General features: G+C 36.0%; 2 protein-coding genes across 8 annotated transcripts in view; both read right to left on the reverse strand.

Moving 5' to 3' along the window:
- The window catches only part of LOC126978524 (uncharacterized), a 111,393-nt gene extending 107,761 nt beyond the window's left edge, over positions 1-3,632 (reverse strand). For both annotated transcript variants that reach the window (XM_050827380.1, XM_050827379.1), the window contains exon 1: positions 3,471-3,632. In XM_050827380.1, coding sequence (XP_050683337.1) covers positions 3,471-3,586 — 116 coding nt within the window. In that variant the 5' untranslated portion in view covers positions 3,587-3,632. The remainder of the gene's footprint in view (positions 1-3,470) is intronic.
- Positions 3,633-13,773: 10,141 nt separating this feature from the next.
- Positions 13,774-23,163, reverse strand: LOC126978534 (mitogen-activated protein kinase kinase kinase 12-like). Of its 6 annotated transcripts, none has more exons than XM_050827456.1 (8): positions 22,981-23,161; positions 22,599-22,799; positions 20,402-20,575; positions 20,124-20,325; positions 19,708-20,046; positions 19,494-19,631; positions 18,566-18,745; positions 13,774-16,916 (listed from the first exon to the last, which is right to left on the reverse strand). In XM_050827456.1, the coding sequence occupies exons 2-8, from the start codon at positions 22,768-22,770 to the stop codon at positions 16,556-16,558; spliced, it is 1,566 nt and encodes a 521-aa protein (XP_050683413.1). In that variant the 5' UTR covers positions 22,771-22,799; positions 22,981-23,161; the 3' UTR covers positions 13,774-16,555. The 6 variants fall into 6 exon arrangements, with proteins under 6 accessions (XP_050683413.1, XP_050683414.1, XP_050683418.1 ...); XM_050827457.1 differs by having other exon boundaries at positions 22,599-22,803; XM_050827461.1 differs by having other exon boundaries at positions 22,700-22,799; positions 22,981-23,160.
- Positions 23,164-23,658: the final 495 nt, after the last annotated feature.

The raw sequence follows: 23,658 nt of genomic DNA on the forward strand, positions 1-23,658 counted from the left end.
CTTCGTATACTACTATTATTCGTATTTTGGTATTCTGAAAACTCTTTTGAAATAACTCGACTTGTTTTAGATTGATTTCGAGTATTTTGCAATCTGACTTGGGTAAACAGGCGAAGCTGCGAAGTAGGTACGTTTAAGAAATCTGCACTAAATATTACGACTGTAAAATATAACATCAAAGATGATGCGTAAGTATAATCAATATCCATTTTGCCAATGTAAGCACAACCACTGAATGACAAATATAGTGTTTTTCCAGAAGCCAGATGCAAATAATTTATTGATCTCATAAGATTATGTGACACATGTGTTATTCCGAAAATATCTCTTATTCACTATCGGAATTTTCCATACAAGAATGTGAAAGATGTACTAATTGACACGGATTTTGAAGATGAAACGGAGGAATCAGAATAGAGGTTAATTTTAATGATTTATACCTACCTTATTCATTTTAGAAAATGAATAGAGGAGTTAAGATTTAGGTTCATAATACATAAATACTTATATGAATTTTCCAAACAACAAATTCAAATTCAATCTTTTTTTTTAAATAAATAATATATTTCTTTTCTAATTTACACTAAGTATTAACAAATTTATATTCATCATAATTTTTAACACTATTCTTAATTTATTAAATTTTTTTTCTATTTTTTAGTTCGGTTTTCTATAAAAAGCGTGTTTTATAGTTTTCTTAAACTATTATATATTTTCTACTTTTTAGTTTGGTTTATTTACAATTGCTTGTTTTTTTATTTTAAAGTATTATTTGTTCTTATCTACTATTCATTCCGTAATAACTATAAGTAACTGTAATTTTCCAAATTATTCATATATATTTATTAATACAGGCGTACCATTGCAAAATTTTGATTTTAGAACTCATTCAAAGATTTTAACGTTGTCAATATCTAGATGGTATCAATTTTCAAAAACTGTTTAAGGGAGAAAAAAAAAATTATTTAAGGGAGAAAAAATTGTGTAACTAGTATCCCCCGTAACCGCACACACACTAGCAAAACGGTGCTTCACTTGTTAATATCACGGCGTGGAGTCCTTCTTTTTTTCCTCGTCCGTGATATTAGTTACTTACCGTTTTTCGCAGAAGATAAATGATATTATGCTCGTAATAAAGTGCATCACATAAATATTTAAAAAAATATATTCGGTGTTGAAACTATAAGGTTCTATACATTTTTATTATTTAGCATATCTATAATTGTGTTTGTAAGCTTTGTGTGCATTATATTTGGGATATTTAATAAAAAATGGTGACGTTAAGAAAATATGATCGGGTTTTATCCGGCACCTATTCTTTGTTAGTAAAAATACCGAATTGAACTTTTTTTTACATAACCCGTCCGTTTGGCGGCCTATGCCAGAAAGCGCATGGCGCCATAAAATTATTGTTGACAGTGACAGGTTGACAGAGTGACGATGTCTTTATAAGACATTCCAGCGGATACTCCATAGGGAGTGCCGCTTGCGCCTCTCTCTCCCCAAGAGAAGGTCGCATTCGATGAAGGCTTAGAGGGCACTTGCCTTGGGGTGTTTTGTGGTAATCGAGCCAACTTGAGTGTTTCAAAATTTCTAAATTGACCTTCGGACCCGATAAAAGACACAAATATCTTTCGGCACTGTTTGATGATTTCCCGAGGGAGGCCTGCATGGCCCGTGTATACGGCCTCACCAGTACTGTTGTCTGCATAGTATGTATGTTGTCCAACATATTATTGATATGCAGAAGAAATAGTGTAGGAATTAGCACACAGTAAGTATGCTGTGCCCAGTGAGGAAGCTGGAGGTCCACTTCATAAGCCCTCGGGAGGCCCAAATGGTGGATATAATGATGAAATTCCTTCGCTTAATGGATTAAGCCTGGAGGCTCACTGCCCCAGTAGTTACCGGAAGCAAGGGAGAAATCCCTTGCTTTCAGTAGCCACCCATCTATCTGTTGGTATACCAGAAGATGGCCTGCCGACTGAACATGGCGATAGCTGTACTGTCGGTCGTTGGGCAACGGGTGACTCTCTAGGTATACCAAGAGCGTGCGGTTAGTAATGCTATCCATGATTTTGGAGGGCAGGTTACCTCCTGGTTACCTCCTGGTTCCCTCATACATAGTGCAAAACATCATCCATGTATCTTACAAACACTAACATTGCAGCAGGCGCGCCAACTATTTACCAAATCGTGTGATGCCGAGAACGACTCAATCACGTTGGGCGAGTGCGCATCAACAGACTCTGATCGAATGTGGTCGAATCGATGTGTTTATAACCGACCTATTTACAAAAACGCATAACTAGTAAAACACATCCTAATACCGGCCTATATTCTTTACCAATGACACTATTTTATACGCATTTATAGTTTACTGTATTATTATTTTATTGTGTGACTTTTGGCCGTGATAATAAATGTCTACCATTTATTAGTATGGGAACTCTACTTCCATATTTTATATGTGTACACTAAGTACTACTTTGACGACTTTGACCCGAGACTTCGACAATGAATATTCATATTATAAGAATGACAGAATCCAAATTTAAATGAAATATTATAGTTTTATTTATTAATTTTAAAACTATTTATGGTCAGACTAACTATCACTACATAGTATAAGACAAAGTCACTTCCCGCTCTCAGTCTTATCTATGTATACTTAGATCTTATCTTATTTTATCTTATCTTAGATCTTAAGACTCTATGTAAATCTTTATGTATGTAAATGTATAATACATGCATAATATAGTAGGGAAACACTGATGATATTAGAGGTTTCGTATAGTGATGTAAATGAACACATTTTTTCGCTTACATTGCAAACGCTGGCCCATTGCAGCCCTACGAGATAGATCAAAATAATGTACTACAGTATTAAACACCTTATAAAGTTCTACAAAAAAGTCCGCAATGGTATGTACATGTCTATCTCTTAGGGATCTTTTTTATACTGCGCGTGTTGTTTTATAATGCTGTAGTTTCGATTTCTTAAAAATTATTAAGTAATTTTTAATTCCAGTCAAATCGTAGCCATGAAAAATTATATTCGTACAAAACATTCCCGAATCGAATATGATTATTTAAATTTAATTGTAAATATAATTTAGTTAACGCATAGGTAATACTAATTGTAATAATGTCAACTCTGTGCTAGACGCTTCCTGATTTCAATCTAAATTTAGTGGACATCTAAAAAACAAACAAAACAGCCGGCAAGACTGGCGCTGGATCGGACAGCTACATACTCCTACTGTCATCTGGGACGCGCATAACATGCACTCTATTACGAACTACGTAAGACTCAAATCATCATCGACACACACACACACACGTCTCACATTAACACACTAACATAATAATATGCACTATGTTCATTTAATATAATTAAATCTGCCATTTGTTCTGGAATCTAAACAAATTATTTTTTAGAGAAAGTTAAAACTGGAAATAGAACTTACCACTGGTAGTGGAAGGGCGGTGTCCCGGCGGGCACGGGCAGCAGAATTACGGCGGTGGACGCGGGAGCAGCCCTGACCGTGCTTAGGGCTGCGTTGGGGAAGGCCGGGGGCTCCATGATCCACACGGGCCGCGCGCGGCCTGCTGTGTGCGCGAGAGACGAACACTCAACAAACCCGCAGCCCGCCCGTCCGCTTTCTATAAATAATACTGAAAAATGTAACGCGCTCCGAGCGAATTACATTTGCTGCGAACATTTACTTCGATCTATACAATATTACAACTGTATGTGTTACCATCATGATATCATTAATTATTCAAATTAAATTATTATTTACAGGTCCCATGAGTACTTCTGATAATATATTATACTGTAGGATTACTTGCCGGAATATTACAATGGTATCTAACCAGTAAAGTTATAAATCCTTCGGAATTTTGCTAATCGGTGACTAACTGTGTGGTAACTAAATAATCTCAGTATTATTATGGCGAGGTGTTTCAATGTCCACAATCTTAGGAGGTCGCCCGAGTGTGCCCCAGTATAAGAAAATACCGAGTTCCTACATATTATTAAAATAATACGTAATAATAATAATATTTTTTTTTTCATATACAAATAGATAAAATAAAATATATAAGAAATAACTATATTTAATTAGATAATAAAGTTAAATTAAAAGTCCCTAGAACAGTTTCTCCATAATATGTGACGTTGCGGAGGCAATCTAGACAGTCTTGGTCACCGTGGCTAATCTTACCGCCGCAGTACGGGCCGTCTCTTTTTTTACGGACTGACATACACGACATACACAACCACAAACAAACACAAATACGTACATACATACACACAAACATTTACACAGTTCTTACATACATGCACACTTACATACATTAAGCAATACATCACCGCACTCGCTGGCGAGTGCGTTCTTCTCATTCTTTCATATTCATCATCATCTTTTCTCCTTCCCACAAGCACACAGCCGGTCTGAGGTTCGAGTCTCCATAGGAGACGCCCCGCGACTGTTTTTCGGCCTCCACGGCCCACGTCCTATGGCGCTGGCCTTCAGGGCTGACAGAGGTTTTTAGTCGGTAGGGGGTGCATGTTGTAAATCTTTTTTTTTTCTTTTTTTTTATGATAATAAGGGACGAGACGAGCAGGACGTTCAGCTGATGGTAAATGATACGCCATGCCAATTACAATGCAGTGCCGCTCAGGATTCTCAAAAAACCCAAAAATTCTGAGCGGCACTACAATTGCGCTCGTCACCTTGAGACATAAGATGTTAAGCCTCATTTGCCCAGTAATTTCACTAGCTACGGCGCCCTTCAGACCGAAACACAGTAATGCTTACACATTACTGCTTCACGGCAGAAACAGGCGCCGTTGTGGTACCCATAATCTAGCCGGCTTCCTGTGCAAAGGAGCCTCCCACTGTATGTTCCTCCTCTTCAAAAAAAGGTCCGTCTCTCCCGCCATGCCGCCATAAAGCCAATGCTGCTGAGACGATGTTGACGCATCACAGCTCAGTACAGTTTTTGCAGGGCAGGGCAGGAGAGGAAAACATAGGCCACGACCGTACGCTGCGACACAGTAACAACACATTTAACAAGTCGTACACAGAATAATCGTATTCTAGTTGACGATTAAAATGAGTACATAGAATTACAATGAGGTGAGCGAGATATGCTTTTACGATTTGTTCCTGTTTCGCCCCACAAAAAAAATCTTGTTTCGCCCCAGATTTTATTCCTGTTTCGTCTCGAAAATAAGAATAATGAATAATATATTATTTTATTCTTGTTTTGCCCCACTTTTTGTTCTTTATTCGCCCCGGGTAGTAATTTATGTGTTTTACAACATGTACAAAATATTTTAAAAATCATATTTTTGACGAGAAATATTTTTAATGAACTCAACAAGTTAGTATTCAATACCAGAAATCAATTAATGGAAACAGGAGCCTTTTAACTAATAAAAATTTTACTTATTCAAATTATTATATAAATTGGTTTAAAAACTCAATATCTTTAAAAAAAACGTGTACGTGTGCCCGCTTAACAAGCAAGTTTATGGCTTAAAACCCTAACTTTTATCTACTGCTTTCTCCACCTTCATCTTGATGCATGGACTTCGGAATCAAGATAATTTTACTATGTACTTGGTCAGCTTATGTTATTTTTGTACCAAGTTTTATCGTTATACTTTTGAGACAACCTAAGACAGCTGTACCGCAATCTTCAAGAACATAATATCCTGTAATAGGTTTATGAACATCTTTCATGCTATCTTTTGGTCTCGGGTAAACTATTGCTCTTATATATATCTAGAATATTGTTGTAATTCACATTTTTTTCTGGCTGTACAAAAACAACATTTTAAAAAGTGGGACGAAACAGGAATAAAAATCAACGCGGGAAGAAACAGGAATGTGGGACAAAAACCTGGGACGAAACAGGAACAAATCGCTTTTACAGTACGGGAAACTTTTTAAAATTATTTAAGGGCAGTTTCTTTGTAAACTGAGGTGGTTGTAAGAAGTCGCTTGTATGTTTTTTTAATCAACACACTTTATATGAAAAATGTTTAACTCTCGGCAATAATTAATTACCCATAATAGCTCTTTAAATATCTTTTTTGAATAGTCTGAATGGTTAGAATCATACTGCTGCTGTGTGACGCTAGCCACCTCTCATATTGAACATTCATGTAGGGCGGCAGGTGCAGCGATGGAAACTGCCGAAAATCTATAGCGGAGGAAATATGCATCACTTGGTGATGGATACATATTTGTTCCTTTTGGGGTGGAGACGATGGGTCCCTGGGGTTCATCGGCACAAAAACTCGTAACACAATTATCCAGACAAAGAGTTAATGTTGCCTGCTTCATGGGCAAGGTGCCCACCTGCCGACAGCGTTCTTAATGATATTTACTATTTGAAATTAATTAATTTTAGTAGATTATTTTAGTTTAGTTTAATATTTTTTATCTAAATAGTGTTATGAATTATTAAGTGTAATGTAAATAATTTGAATAAAAATATTTGAATTTGAAAAAAAATTAATAGTAAAGTACCAACTTACTTACTTAGTTACATTATGCTTACACAGCAGACGTTTAATGCTGATAGTGTTTGTGTCATGGTTCAAACACTTTTGAAATTTTGAAAGAAATAATATAACACACATATAACATTTGGTAGTTAGGATCGTAGTAAGGTCGCGGAAAAATCTAACACAGGCTGTAGAGACAGGTATAAAAACCGTAAGCGCCAATGCGCGACTTAGTATTTCTTCCAAAGTTTTATTTTACGTGGAGGAATGTTCCGAAAACCACAATGTGTAGGTTCGCTACCCCTCCACATGTTATTGGTGTGTGGTGCGATGTTGGGATTCAGTGACAAAAATAGTCATAAATCTCTCATCAAAAATTCTCCATGATAAATGCGATAGAGAACTTAAAATGAACGATACGTAATCGATCAAGCCGTTCACAGATTTCTCTGCTCTTTACTTTTTCCCTGTGCATACTTGGAGCGGTAAAGAATATGTCCTGGCTCGTGGATGTTATAAAAGGGCACTAAGGATTTTTGTTGTGAGACTCACACAGCACACTTCCGTCTCCCCATCCCTCCACCTTAAAATTTACACAGAAAACCTGCCAAATTTAGAGGTCAGCAGTTTGGTACAGGATGCCTTCCTTTTCTGCAACTGTGATACTAAAGGCACGGATATTTTCAAACCAAGTTCTGAAATAGCGATTGATCACAGCACTAGTTGAAAAATAGTAACTGACTGAAACCAAGAGAGGTATTCAACCTGCGGCGCTGGATATAAAGTAAAAAGTCTAAAAAGGTCTAAAGATGAAATACGTGCCTCCAAATTCTATAGTGCTTATTATGTTTATTATATTATGCCTAGTCTGCTTAGTGGTTCAGGCAAGTCTGGGCGTTGTCGAAAGCTGCTCTTGGCAACTTTAGCCAGCCGTCTACGCAAGCTAAAGCTAAATAGCCCCCCGTTCTATATGACAAAAGAGAGGGCTGTGTTTCTGGGCACTCTTTTTGCCTCTAAGTTGACTCTTAGCGATGGAAAATATAGACCATTCCGCGGTGTTAGAGCTTTCTGCCTGAGGTACAATTCTTACAAAAATCTGTTGGGTGAGCTCCATTTTTCTTGGACTTTAATAAGTCGAGCGGGCTGAAGGGCAATTCTATCATCGTGCTCGGCACGTGGCCCCCTTGAGTTGTTGAGTTAACTTCAATACTACCACGTTAATTCTACTATTTAGGTACTCAAATGATGAGATGAACTCATGGAAATCAATTCTCGCCTGAATCCTATTGACGGATTGGGAATAGAGCGACCGCCCTCGGGTTATTAAATTTTGAATCTATACAATTTCGTACAGTAAAATTGTAACTAAGTGACGGAGTTTTATTAGTAAAAGAAGAAGACCGCTGAGTTTTTTTTTAGGCCGAACTTCTCAGGACTGTGGCATAGATTTTCGAATGGGTAGTTTTTGAGGATCAATTAGTGATTTTTAATTCTTTTTTACATATAATATTAATATTTGAATTTGATTCCCTAACAAAAGGAGACAGCTCGAAGTGCGATATCTACTTAGAGCCTTTTGTTAGAACTGCCCTGTTCTACATAATCGTGGAGATCATTATTAACCGCCAGTTTTTAATAGGCGGCGGCTATCGAAAGCAAGAGAGGAGGCTTAGCAGTTAATCTGGATATATGAAGGCCTTTGATCGTGTATGACACAAAACCCTTCTCTTGAAATATCAAATATTTGGGCTTACCGAGAGTTGATGTGCTGTCTCCTATATTACTTTTTCTGCATCCAATTACATGGTAGATACTTCTCACATACACTATTATACAAGTGATTGAATGTGCATGCCGTATATACCATTATTTCTCGGAAAGTAGTCTACGAAAATTTGTATCTTCTTTAGAGTCTTCGTTAATAGGGTAAAATGAACTTCCTCCTCTGTGTGAAAAAACCTCCTGTGTGCTGATAGCTGTTTGTGTACCTCCCTTTTTTTTCTAAACTGCTGATACGTATGCAGTGGCTGGGACTTTATTATAAAAGTGTATATTTTTTTTTTTTTTTTTATGGATAAGGAGGACAAACGAGCGTACGGGTCACCTGGTGTTAAGTGATCACCGCCGCCCACACTCTCCTGCAACACCAGAGGAATCACAAGAGCGTTGCCGGCCTTTAAGGAAGGTGTACGCGCTTTTCTTGAAGGTACCCATGTCGTATCGTATCGTCCCGGAAACACCGCACACGGAAGCTCATTCCACAGCTTCGTGGTACGAGGAAGAAAGCTCCTTGAAAACCGCACTGTGGAGGACCGCCACACATCCAGATGGTGGGGATGAAATCCTAACTTGTGGCGTGTCGTGCGAAGGTGGAATTCGGCGGCAGGAATCAGGTTGAACAGCTCTTCAGTATATGTCGCAGGGATATGATAAAAACAGAGATTTGGTAAATTCCCTAAGAGATTTGATCAAATCACGGAAGATGTTAAAATAACAACAGGATTTTATCATTTCTCTAAACAAATCTAGTGATTTGATCAAATACCAGAATTGGTTCCGTGAAATGACAAAAAATATTTTCTTTAGTTTATTCTTAAAATATTATCTAGTAAGACTTAGACATAATTTTTATCATTAAAGCAACGTTGTAGTTGTAAATAAACGCAATATTGTTCAATTATATGATTTACTTATAAGAGATACGCTGGAAGTTTCTTAAGAGTTATGTCCTCCATAGTGCGGATATTCTAAAAACCTCGTACAATTAAACCGAAGAATGAGGTGTGAGTAATACCTATTCTAGACTGTGCGCTGACTTGAAATATTGTCTCTCGCTCGATCCATGACGCAGTTGCTTAGAAACCTATTCGTCTTTTCTTCTCATATAGGCAACTGCGCAGTTAACAATCAATCTCGAAAACCAATATACACTAGGCGAGGCATTAAGGGGAGTGTTGTGAAACAGGTGTCGATACGACAAATGTTTTTTTTTATTTAGATTATTTTGTGGTAGCACAAACTTCAGTCCTTCGGGGGTTAAACTTAAGTCCATTTTACTTCATTCCGTGAGCTTCACAAGAGTGATCTCGATAGATGATGCAAAATTGTCGACATAATAGTGCATGTTGGAGGCTTCTAATTTATTTATTGATTTCAACAAAACAGTTGTGTGTAGAATCTGAAATCAGAATAATTAGGTTCATAAAGTGTGAAGTACTTGGAAGTACCTAACCTATGTCTAAAATAGAACATTTTATGACTCTTGTATGATTTTTGTTTTGATTAGATTTCTATTCAATTCAATGAGTAGAAATGTGCATTTTTGAACACGAAAGTAATGTTGATACCTAATTATATTAACTAACATAATGTGTAATATAGAACCACACGCATCACCGGTGATAGGAGGGGAGTAGCCATTGCGTTTTTCTTCGTTCAAAACTGTTTGTCATTTTTTCAATATTATTTAGTGCATGAGTTTAATCACAGACGAGTAAAAAAAGAAGGACTCTGAGAACCTTTATTCTAGTGTGTGTGTTGTTACGAGGGATACCAGTTACACAATTGTTTACCAGTTTCTTCCTTAAATAATCATAATATATGGCCACAAATACTTTTAAAGTATTATTTTAACACTATTTCACAACGCACGACGGCATTTCTAAAATATTTTATTGCGACGCAAACTGATCTGTCACAGACGATGGCACATCTCATAATGGCGGCCGATCGGCTCGTATTAGTGTAAGTGTGAGCGTGGGGTTAACCGGCTTGTTTTGGTGGTTCAGTGTTATGTAAGGTGACAGGTTCTTTTTTACTCGTCCGTGGAGTTTAAGATAGTATTTAGCCTACAGAACCTTCTAGAAAGTGTTATTATTGTGATAGACTCTGATTTGAATAGTTTCTACGATAAAAATTATAATAATACAAATAAATTCAATGGTATATAATTTTAATAAGAACAGACCGTTTAAAATGGATTAATATTGTCTAAATATGATAAATACATTCTTGTGAAATTTATTGCCTACAGAAATGAATTCTTGTAACTGTTTACTTTTCTTAATTATCAATCTCGTCAGTTCCAAATAATTATTTGTAAAATGAATAATATAATAATGTGATGGCATGACTCCAATCAATGTTATCGATATTATACCGGTAACAACACTACAACAACAACTCGGATTATGGTCTAAGAGCCCGTGGACCCAGACATACGTTATTTTATAAGAGCTGAAATGTTTGTCAGCGCATGCTGCTCACAACACAGGTAAAAACGATGGACCATTATGCGGCGGATAAACGGTACTAAAGGTTTGTAAAATACCGATAACTAAATACATCAAAGAATAAAGTGTGATTTTTCGGTATTACCTTCAGAATATTATTAAAAATCACGTTATTCATTAACAGACCCTTAACATCGTGGCAACCCCCTTAATGTTCACGAAATTATAAATTTACTTAAGTCATAGTATAAAAGCTGATTTTTATATATAATACTTGGGTAGTAAGTAGATGCTGTTTCCTCATTAGCCAGACACTTTTGATAGTTCCAACTTCCAACCCCTTTGCCACTGTAACCCAAACTCCATAATGGTCCATCATTCTTACCTGTGTTGGGAGCATGCGCTGACAAACTTTCGGCTTTTATAAAATAACGTAGGTCTAGGGTCCACGGGCTCTTCCTCTATCAGTCGCTCGACTAAACCGTGTATTGTATGAGAGAAAAATAAGGTATGAGGGCGAGCGTCCAGTGTTTGTAATAAAATCAAAACAGCTCGATCGTTTTTAATGTCAATTTTAACGTTAAAAAATAATAAATATCACTAATACGGTCAATAATTACTTTCATGTTTTTGGGATTTATTACACAAATAAAACTGAAAACATAATTTTATGAACGAAATGGTAAGAGCGAACGCACGGGACGCGAGAGGTCGCGTGTTAGAGTCCCGCATCATTCATTAAATATTGTTTTGAAATTTTATTTGTGTAATAAATTTAATCCCAGAAAGGAGGGTTATCACTTTGAAACATAACAAATTGTTTAGATTTGCAAGAGCGACATCTCAAGTCAATTTCCTAATATGCAAATATTTTTGTTGAGCAGGTTACTAATTACTGTAAAGTAGATCGTGTAGATGAAGTCACAACAGACAGACACAACTCTCAGAGTTGAACAAAGCATACAAGATTTTATCAACGATACGTGAATCGAACTGTTGGCTCAGTTGGAAAGAGAGCTCGCACGGAACGCGAGTGTGCGTGGGTTCGAGTCCCACATCGCTTATAAAATTTTGTTTTCAAATTTTATTTGTTTACCCACTTTATTGTTCGCCAAGTTTGGCAAAAACAAACAAATAATTGTCATATTGTCATCGGTTGGTGATTAGCTTAGGGTGTAGTGTATCTTACTGCCGAAGTCGTAGATTAAACATTAAAAATCCAGTGGTTCGCTTCCACGCAGTAGGTAAGTATTACTTGTCACCTATCGTTTTCAATATAATGTGCAACAAGCTCAAAACTCAAATAAATTTTATATGAAATATTCTTTCCAAAAGTATTGACTTGAACTATTTTTAAAATTTGTTAAATTTATCATCACCAAAATAAACATAACATAAAACAGTGACAACGAGAATGTTGCCATAAAATAGATATAGTTTTACCCATATTATAGACTTATAGGCTTTTGTTTAAATCATGTTTTTTGTGAATTTTATTAAAATTTTTTCAATAAGTATTTATTTACCACGATATTTGAATTTTAAATTATTAGTTTTTCTATTATTGTTTTTAAAATAAGGGGCATGAATACTTAATTAATAATTAAAAAAAATATTCTATTTCAGATTTCCTGTAGATCCCAAAATGAAAAACAATAGATAAATGCAAGAGAACAAACAGATTTATTGGTACTTAGTAAATATGCAAGAATTTTGTCCAATTTTCTACGACACAAATAAATTAAAACAAATGGCTCGTTGGAGATGCAGCTCCTTTAGAATTTATTCATGTAAGTGCTTTCAACAATTTAATCTTTATTGTTGAATCACACAGTGATCCTATCACTTGTAAATTCGGAGTTATTCAGAATTCTTGCTGTCATTAAGTAGTTACCTACATTTTTTGTCAAATATAATCTAATTATAATACGTATTACTTTTGAGAAACATTGTGTTTTTAATAAAAAAAAAAAGATACGTTGTGTATTCCTGCGATTGTTAAGTTAATCTATATATTTGAGTGAGTAAGTATCACATCCTATTTGAAATAATCCTATTTTGAATAAAAAAATATTTATTAGACGATCCCAAAGGCGAGGCAAAGAACCTCGATCAATATATCGAGCGGTTCTCGCTAAGCGGTTGGCTTAAAGCCACACAGTGAAAGTCTTATCTGCAGCCCTGCCACCGCGACCGGTACCTGGAGCATGGCTCCGCTGCCGGCGTCACTCTACGTTTAAATTTTATGATATTTTCTCATAAACGTAAAATAAACAACGAGACACAATCACGCTAAAAAATTGTTTGAAACAAAACTCTGCCTACCCGTCTATTAGGCACAGTTTTCGTTCAGTTGTATTTTAACAGCGCTTGGAATGCAACGCCACTCAATGACAAAGTGATCAGTGGAAAACTATCCAAATAAGAGCATATCTAAACATTAAAGTGGATACAGTGTCGTATTTCAGGTAAATGGTATTTTTTTTTAATTTAATTTATCTACTTTAAATGAGTAAAATTATGAACTCAAATATCTTGACTATTTTTATCATTTTGCAAAGAGACGGACGTCGTCGACATTTCGCACCATAACAACGAGCTTCTTATAAGCGTATAATTTGAATATTACTGCCACCAAGTAAGGTGTTAATTTGAATGAATGTTTAATTGCTATCTATATAAGTTATATTATGTATTTACAACGCCGTTATGACATTTTTGGCGCAAAATTCAAATCACAGCGATTTTTTTCTTGTATCTCAGCGATCTTTTAATGTATGTACTCAGTACTTAATAATAATTAATTGCAAGAAGAACATTACTTATGATTTTTTAAGAGGAAAGGCAAGCAATGACCACACCAATCCCATATAATATAGGCGGCGGTCGTCATTATATCAAGTGAAATACATTCGTTTATCAAGATATACGATGAAAGTGTTTAAAATGTATCATTTTTTATAGGTTTTCTATCAATATATTATGTAAATAAGGTTTATTAAATAAAAAACGAAAAAGTTTTTAGTATATTTATTAATTTAACACCACAAAAACAGATTAATTGTTTACTCAACCTAGACAATTACATAAACGACATCTACGATAGATAGTTACATTTGAATCACTTGCCACCACAATTCTCTGACAGTGAGTTTTTCATAACTCTCGCTATACCAACCATAATGCAATAAATGCATATCCGCTTACGGCCGTTTTCAATAATCTATCTATCCTTAGTTTAACTTACTAGACGTAGACAATCTGTCCTTTTACGCTTACTTACATTTCAATAACCTATTGACAGATAGCATTGGACTATAACTATGGATAGATAAGATGTTGTCATTAAACGGTGACAGTAATGTATCCGTAAGTTACACTAAGGTTTCAATAACCTAACACAAACAGATCTGTTTTCAGTAAACAGCAAATATACTTATTAAGTGATACAAATATAACTGTATTAAAAACATGAGATTAAATGTATTCCAATATATATTTATATTAATAATATTGCTAAAATACTACAAACTACTAATAATTTGCGTTAATTAAATTAATGCGTTTGGAAACTCTTCGTACTAACCGCGAAGAATACGAATAGACTACGACTAGAATAAGACTAGTAGGTTATCTACCTATTGTTAAACACACTCTCCTAGAAGAACGACCGTAAATCCTACCTAAATTGACGGTTCAGCGGCAATGTTAATAAAGTTAACTTACAAGGTAGCGACTTGTAATTCTACGATCAGAATTGGTCGTAAATCGTCGATAGATCCGTATTCTGCAAACATTTTAAGTCAAGTTTCAACGTTTTCATAGCCATTGTAGTTGTTAATAGACCAGTGTCTTAATTTATTTTTCCTTTCATTTTTGTTATATTCTCTTCCTTTTCCAATGGGTTTCATCATAGATACTATTATTTTTTTGGTTTCAATAATAAACGACACAGGTCTGTAAATGTAAGTTACTATTGTGCATTTTCAGTACTTATTGATTGTAATTTTAAAAGGAAAAAGGTTTACTCTAATTTGTTTTGACTTGTAGTTTCTCTTTGAAGCATGGGATAATGATTGTTATTGATTTAACAAGTAGATTGGTAAAATTTAAATTTTCGCAACTCGACGTCTGATTGTATGCAAATTGCGTGATAGGTGAGCCTACCCTATATAATAATAAATACTTTAGACTATCTGGTGTAGTCGAACCCTTAACTTAGTAGCTATAATAAATTATTAGAAAAAGTAAAATCGTAAAAAATATAAAAAAGACTAGTACACTTTGTATTATAACAGTTTTAAATAGCTTTCAGCTATTAAATAAATATTTTATAGTGGCTTAATTATAGTAAACAAAAGACAATATGAGTGCCCTAAGCCATACATACCGTAGTCTTATAAAGAGTTATTATTCTAATAAAAATAGATAGAAAATAATTGTTTCAATTGTTGCTATTACAACAATGGGAAATTCGGATTAGAAGCCACATTTTTGTTCCCGTGATTTAACTGGCATATAAAATAATAAAAAAAAATCGACAGTACGGCTTTCGCCATGGTCGGTCGACGGGTGACCTTCTGGTATTTTTGATACACAGGGTTCAAATCCGCGCTCAATTAGGGTTTAATAATTATTCCTAAATGTCCTAATCTAATATTGACTTACTCATGGGTCTAAATCCATATCAAAGTAATTTTTATTATTCCATCAACATTTATTCTATCGAGTAGTTGTATTGAGTTTTTCTTTTGATAATACCTAGGCTATATTAAAAACATTATTAAACAGTATTTTGTCGTTTGGCAAATATTTAAAGGAGAAAATTTATTCGCCACAGATTGGCCTCACATCGAAGACAGATCTAATCTATTTAATAATATTAGTTAAATTAGAAGGAAATTATTAAATATTATTTATTTAAATTAATTAATATATTTTTTTTATATTTTTCTTATTTTTTTTATAACAATAAGGGACGAGACGGACAGGACGTTCAACTAATGGTAATTGATACGCCCTGCCCATTACAATGCAGTGTCGCACAGGATTCTTGAAAAACCCAAAAACTGAGTTCTGAGCGGTACTACGATTGCGCTCGTCACCTTGAGACATAAGATGTCAAGCCTCATTCGCCCAGTAACTTCACTAGCTACGGCGCCGTTCAGACCGAAACACAGCAATGTTTACACATTACTGTTTCACGGCAGAAATAGGCGCCGTTGTGGTACCCATAATCTAGCCGGTATCCTGTGCAAAGGAGCGTCCCACTGGTACTACTATAATATATAATTTGGTGAAACGTGGGTGACATATAAATCTAATATAAGATGAGAAGTCAGATGAGGGCATGCGCTGACCGTTACATTAAGTTCAATAATGTGTAAGTATTAGTAGTATAAAGCCTTAAAGCCATTGAAATTGACCTGCGACCTAATTTACTAGAGATAAGGGGTTGTCTCTGCCAACTACTTGGAAATTCGGGTTTAAGTGCGCCGAAAAGTGCCGAAATTTGATGGCACATTCTACATCAACGAACTAAGTGATACTTATCTGTACCAAAATATAGGATTATTATTTGCTAGTACGAAACACTCAATCACTAATATTATTTGTTTCTATAACATTGTTTTTCTTATAAGAAATATATATAGTAATGGAGCAATTGTCCAATAAGATATTTATATGTACTGGTGTTCTACCAGTTTGATCTCAATTTACGCAAAATATAGGAAAACAAGTATAAAAACACAAATAAACTGAATACAAAGATTGAGATCAACAGCACGTTAGCAAGTTAGACTTGAGCGACGTCTGGTATGTTATTGTCGTTGAGGCTGTCGGAGCCGCGGCAGACGCTAGCCTGGTTGCCGTTGTCTTCGAACTTGATGGTCACGTCCGTATTGCGCGCGGGCATAAGGCTCCTCGCCATGGCATTGCAAGGGCAGCTGGCGTGATCGTCAAGCGTGGTCAGGCTTCGGGACTTGTTGTCATCAAAGCTGACTACCATCTGGGCAGGCAAGGAGATCTTCTTGCGTCGTCGCTGGCTATCGTGGTTCACGGGCAGTTTCATCCCCTCCGAAGATGACGACTGTTGCCTCTGGAACACCTTAGAGTTGCGTACGCCACAGCGGCATTCGTTCAACACGATCTCTTTCCTGAAAACGACATAGATCTTACTCATTGTATCGCTACCCTATCGAATGTCTTGGAATACATTATAGAACTAGCTTCTACTTCCACTTCATCCATGTTTAATACGAAACGCATGTCAATGTTAATGTCACGTTGTGTGTGAAAGATGCGAAACAAATTGTGAATTAATTTAATTTATATTTTATATTAAAAACCTAAAACCAATAATAATCAAACATAAAAAAATTAAAATATCGGCGGATTGGCCTTCAACTAAGAGACAGCAGATACATGGATGATCCTATACCTACTAATGTTAGCAGAACCATCCACTCGATTGTACGGAACCCTAAATGTATGTATGTATATATGATGCAAATACAAAGACATAATAACTTTGAATTCGATCTTATTCTCAGTCATCCCATCCCAAGAATCTGGTAAACGATGTCCATACTGTGATAATAAATTTACGAGGCGGCCACCTGGGATTACAAAAAGGATCCCAAATTTTTCTTCAACTACCACAACCTACTTGAAAACGATATCCATGTACATAAAATCATAATTTTACGCGACGGCCATCATGGATTTAAAAAATGGTCAAAAATTCGTTCTCTACTACGTTCCCCGAGTACTTTGGACATGATATCCATATTGTCCAAATCATAAGTGTGCGTGTCAGCCATTTCGTAATTCTTAATTATTAACATACATATATTACGTCACTCTTTAAGGAGAAGGGGGGCTAACTAAGTGTGCCATTGTGTTACAAGGGACAGGGGGGATGAAAAGATTTGTTACGTCACATTCTAAAATCTAAAATAATAAAACTCGAAAGTTATAATATGTTAAGCAAAATGGTTAAAACTTGAAGGAGGAGGGTGGAAGGGGTAGAGGAGCTGCCCCCTTAACCCTGATACTACTCCCATCACAAGGTAATGCACCGTTCCAGAGAAAAAAGCGTTATAACCTAACCTCAAATTATGACATTTTGAAGGGTTGGGTAGGTCCCCCCTCCCTAATTTATAATGGCAACGCCTTCAATTCAGTTCTGGCACTAGAAGGCCGCTGCCGCGGCGCGCTACGCTCGGTTCGTGCGTTGTGTTAACTGTTCTAACAGTACCTAACCTAACCAATTTTTATAAATTGTAGTTGATCCAGCTTCCATCCACGATTATAGTGGTACTACTCCATAATATTTTTTATCTCATAATTTTTGCTACGGGATACTGAGTACAACCCGGCAATATTTATTACTTATAATTTATGAAAGATTAAAATAATTGAAAAAAAAAAAGATACACCCATCAAGGAGAGGGATTTCACAAATGTGAATACGGTTAGGGGAAGGGAGAGGGGGGAGAGGGATCTACTTTAAAAAAACAAACCCTGTGTGATGCAATTCATGCGTGGCCTCTTTCCAAGAAGCCTGGAAATGCTTGAAATGTCAACACACTGCAAATAAAACGCAGACACAAAAATATCTAAAAAAACCTGTAAATAAAAACAATTCATCACCAATTACGTACAGGTCACAGCTCACTATGACAAGATCAACCAGTAAACCCAAGCAGCGCCCGGTCACGAGCATGTCGTATGGAGAAAAACATTTTAGTTTACGTGAAGCCGCACTCACACTACAACACACTCTGGATATAAATAAACTTACTCTGCCAGTGTCTTCTCACGTTGTTCAAGCTGCAGGCGCACAGCGCACACTTCCATGAAAAGCTCATTGGCGCGTGTGACTTGCTGTTCATACATGTGGCGCAGATCCCTGGCTTGCTTCAGATCCTCTCGCCTCTGATCCGAAACATCGTCGCTCTCCGGATTGACTGTGTTCAAGTTCCTGACACGGAATGTGTCAAATTAATGATCCATCTTATTAATCAACACTTGACCAAGTTACACTAATAAAAGTATTAAATCAAACTCGAAAGATCTTTATTAAAGATATAGACATAGTAAAGTGAAGTGCATCACACCACCTGCCAAAAATTAAAAACACTTTCCCTATTACAGAACAGAAGAATGTAGTATCATCCCCTAATGAATGGCTAAAAAGTGATAATTATAAATATTGGTAGACTAAGTATGGCAACTAATTGAGTATAAACAAAACCACACCTAAGACTCAAATAAAATACTTCTCAAATAAAAAAAGTGTCTCATGACAATTCCATTGATCCCAAACATGGCTAGGAGAGATGTTTTCATGAAAGAATTCCAATCCTAGCAGCATCATCATTAGATCAGTATTGTCAGTTACAGTACTTATTTACGACTTTAAATTTGGTTCATAAGAGTCAAATAAGTATAGTTTCTGTGAAATACTTATCATTGAAATATTCTGGTTCCCATTTATGGTCTTCTTCATCACTTCAGTAAATGATACACTTTATTATAGTATATTTATAAAAATTGCTATTTACACATATCAAATTTAAAAAGTTCCTTCATTTACTCATAAATTCTATCTGATACATCATATTATGATCTGATTTTGTTATAATGAGATCTTATTGGAAATATAATATATGTATACACATGTTTGAAATCTGAAAAAAGAGAAAAAGTATTTTAAAAAAGTAACTCACTTAGAGTATTGAATTTCCATTGCTTTGTGCACATCAGCACGCCATTCATTTTGAACTTTTGTAAATGTTTGAGTGTTCATTGAACGCAGCTGACCACCAGCAATCTCCAAATGGCCCGCAATTATTTTGAATGTTGGCCTAAACAAAAATAACATTAAGTATTTAGTATATGTGATGAATGTAATATTATCATATAGAACACTATATAACTCACCTATCTCGTGGAACTCGATTCCAGCACTGTTTTAGCAGCTGTTGCAAGCTGTTCGGGCAGTTACTGGGGATTGGAAGTGATATTGAGTTTGTCCCCACTCCCCACATGATGGCTTGAGTTTCAAGACCCTTATATGGCTTCTCAGCAGTTAGAATCTCCCACAACATAACACCAAATGACCAAACATCAACTTTCAGTGAGCATGGTTCATGGCGTATAATTTCAGGGGCCATCCAAGCTACTGTCCCAGTAAATGTCATGACAGCACTTATATCATTCCATACACAGCTTGTGCCAAAATCACTTACTTTCACAACCAAGTCATCAGAAATAAGGATACTGAAAAATATATAAAATTATACTTTCACAGTCACATTTACATTTTTTTAAATAAGTACCCTCATTATAATACTCACTTGGGGCTTTTTAAGTCGCGATGTATTATCTTATGCCCATGGAGATACACCATACCAACAGCAATTTCTTTAGCCCACTTCAAAAGTTGCTTGGGGGCAAATGTAGTGTTGCTGTGTATAAAGTCGTAGAGAGACCCATACTGACAATACTCCATGATGACACAGAATTGGGGAGGACTGGTACAAACTCCTATGAATTTAACTAAAAAACCAAAAATTTTTTTATATTATATGTGTTGCACTTTAAAATAATTTTAATTATTCATCTTCTGTTTTACCTATGTTTTCATGTTGTAGCTTCAGTAAATGTTTCATATTTGTTTCAGTTTTAGTATGCAGTTGTTTTACTGCAACCCTTTTTCCATTAAGTTGGGCCCCATATACAGTTCCTTGACCACCAGATCCCAAAAAGAAAAGATCTGTGATTTTTTCCATTGGTATTTCCCAGTTTTCTTAAATCAATTCAATATTATTATTATACAACAAGGCTATGACAGTCCAAACATACACATAAAATTTCCTTCAAATAAAACATTCTTTACTACTTTACTACTTTTTAATACATAGCTTGATATTATTACTTTATAATGTTGAAACATAAAACAGTTAAATGAAAAAGGCAACAGGCAATAGGTATATGAAATATTATAAGAATATTTTTACATCATTTTTGGTACTTACAAGAAGCAAAGACTTAACTAAACATCAGTCTGACTGGTGAAGGACTGATGAAGAACAAAAGATAAAAGTGGGCAAGACAGGGGAGATAGTAGTCTTCAACTACTAGTGTTTTGACTATTTTACAGCATGACATCACATAATTCCCCAGGAGGGTAATCCCTCCCCGAGCATTCTCGCTCGCGACTCCCATCATATTCTGGGTAGGGCACAGAACCACACATGTCCGAGGGCTTTAACACCACGGCACCCCGCTTCACCCTCACTGTGGACTCTTGTAATATAAGGGGAATCCACTCCAATCTTAACGCCATCCACCACCAGCTTGAGATGATACAGGCAGCCTGTGTTACTTTAAGGAGGCACAGATATATCGAATATTTAACATCCTGAGCGAAAATAAGAGTAAAATTTTTTGGTTCATGCTTTCAGCTGCTATCTACACAAAAACAGGCGAATCAAATCTGGATTTTGGCTCTGGCCATAAAGAAACCGACTGCAAAGCTATAAAGTGAAAATACAACCTTGCCTCAAGATTCTTTAATCGGCAAATCACCCTAAAATCTAAGCATGTCGTCAAAATCGTCGGGCAGCTTTCACGTTACCCGACCGAAACACGCAAGTTGTCGGCGTTGTCGAAAGCTGCACTTGGTTACTTCAACAAGCCGTCCGTGTCGCCACTGCTCTGGCAAATGTAAATGCCGATGTCCTATGCACTCTTTTCAACTAAAACTCAACTTCAATTACAAGAATGGAAAAACACAGAGCTCTATACCTAAAGTACAGTTCAGACAAAACTGTGCATCAAGCTCGGTTTTCCTTAGATGTAAAAAGTCGAGCAGGCCAGATGGATTTCTCCCATTGTGCTCAGAACATATCCTAATGAGTTTATTTCAGATCCGGACTTATTGAAGCCAACCCAATAATGATCAAAGAAAAAGGAGTAAGTTCGGATCCGTAAAACGACAGGCCTATTGCGACTCTCCAAAGTCATGGAGAGCATAATTAACTGCCAGCTCTTGTACAGCAGCGTCAGTACAGCTTTCGCCACGGTTGATCGGCGGACTATCTTCTGATATATCTGATGATAGATGACGGCAGTTAGTCTGGATATAGACACCAGCTTCCTCATTGGGTGCAGCTTACAGGTCATAGTTGATGGTTATATCTTGAACCCGAAGCCCGAAGTGAGCTGTAAAATTCCCCAAGGTTGTGTGCTATCTTCTGCACTGTTTCTTCTACATATAACTGATATGTTGGATGCCTCCAACACACATTGCTATGAGGAAGACAGAACTGGAGATGCCATATTATATACCAGCTATTCAGGTCTCTCTTGGAAAATTGTCAACCAGTGCCAAAAGAAACTTGTTTCATCTATCTTTGGAGTAAAATAAACCTTGTCCAATTTTGCCCCCTGAAGATAAACCCCATTAGACCTTTCACTCTTCAGGAACAATACCCTTAGTGCCTCTCCTAGCATTGGAATACTGGGCCTTGACTACTCGAGTGATTGCGTATAACACACTACAAATTAAGATATCATCTCCACCATCTGGATGTGTATCATTCCTCCACAGTGCAATTTTCTAGGAACTTTCAGACACACAACTACGCTGTGGAATGAGCTTCCTTGTATGGTGTTGTCAGGATAATAAAACATACCTTCAATAAGCACCTACATTACTCTAAATTCTAAAAGGACGGCAACAAAACAATATTTTTGCAGTTAGTCTCCGAACCATGTTTTACAGTAGGTATCTATCTACTTACTATACTTAACTACATTTTAATTACCTGGTTCTTCTTTCAATTGGTTAGTACTGAATAATGATACAACTGATGTTAAACACTCAAAAATACCACCCATCCAATAAAAATTCTTTTTATCTTCATACCAAGGAACACCCGTTTCGGCGTTATCTTTGTTTACCTCTGCATCGTTCTCAGGTTGCAATGGTTGATCCATATTTATCTTCAGTCACAAAGCACTTGTGACTAACTACAATAATAATTTATAACTTTTAGATCAAAATACAATTTATAATAGTCCAAGAAGTTGGAAACACACAGTCTAAAGCACTTCTAAACACCAAGAATCCCCTATTGTTTATCACTAAACAGACTGAATCACAACTCACAAGCAATCAATAACTGTAATAACTAGAACTAATTATACCTATAAATATTTGTATTGTTTTCAATGTCACAAGAAACGAAATTCAAAACTTTTCACAGCCTAGAACTAGATTGATGACAAAATTTATACGTCCGTAACCGTTTGATGCAAAATGCAAATTGCAAGGTATTGCTCCAGGTGTTTTGTTAGCTTGTATTGGCATGAAGGTACTTCATTTTCATTGATTCGATTGGACTTACCACAGAATATAATATTGTAGATACAGATGATACAACTTCACAGCGGACATACGTAGCTATAAAATACTTAGTCAAAGGTCGGCTCTTATCAGGCATTAAGCCGGACGCATACTATCAGACGGATCCAACAATATGTTGTAGCGTGGCTAATAGACCTATATTGGACATTTTTAAATACTCATACTAAAAAGGCTTCAGTTGCCACATAATTATTAATAGTTTGCACAGTTCAGTAGACAATGGACATGGACATTCTATATTTAGACTCCAAGTCCGTAAAACATGTTCGCTGTTATGTTTCTAACTTTCTATTTAAATGAATTTTTAGGATATTTATATTTTTTATACCTTCAGGCATAGCGTATATTCCCAATCTAAAGGCCAGCAAGATTGAAGATATCTTTAAGCTTCTGGACTGGAATGGACTGAGTATCAATATCAACGGTGAAAACATCACTCATATGGCCATAATATGCTC

This window comes from Leptidea sinapis, chromosome Z (assembly GCF_905404315.1).
Source record: "Leptidea sinapis chromosome Z, ilLepSina1.1, whole genome shotgun sequence".
In the NCBI taxonomy this organism is placed as follows: domain Eukaryota; kingdom Metazoa; phylum Arthropoda; class Insecta; order Lepidoptera; family Pieridae; genus Leptidea; species Leptidea sinapis.

What these genes read in the sequence shown, in the direction of transcription:
- LOC126978534 (XM_050827456.1), bottom strand. Translation starts at nt 22,770, where the DNA reads ATGGATCAACCATTGCAACCTGAGAACGATGCAGAGGTAAACAAAGAT. An exon ending in CCAATTGAAAGAAGAACCAG is followed by an intron (nt 20,576 to 22,598) that starts GTAATTAAAATG and finishes AATTGATTTAAG; the next exon opens with AAAACTGGGAAATACCAATG. An exon ending in ATGGAAATTCAATACTCTAA is followed by an intron (nt 18,746 to 19,493) that starts GTGAGTTACTTT and finishes ATTCCGTGTCAG; the next exon opens with GAACTTGAACACAGTCAATC.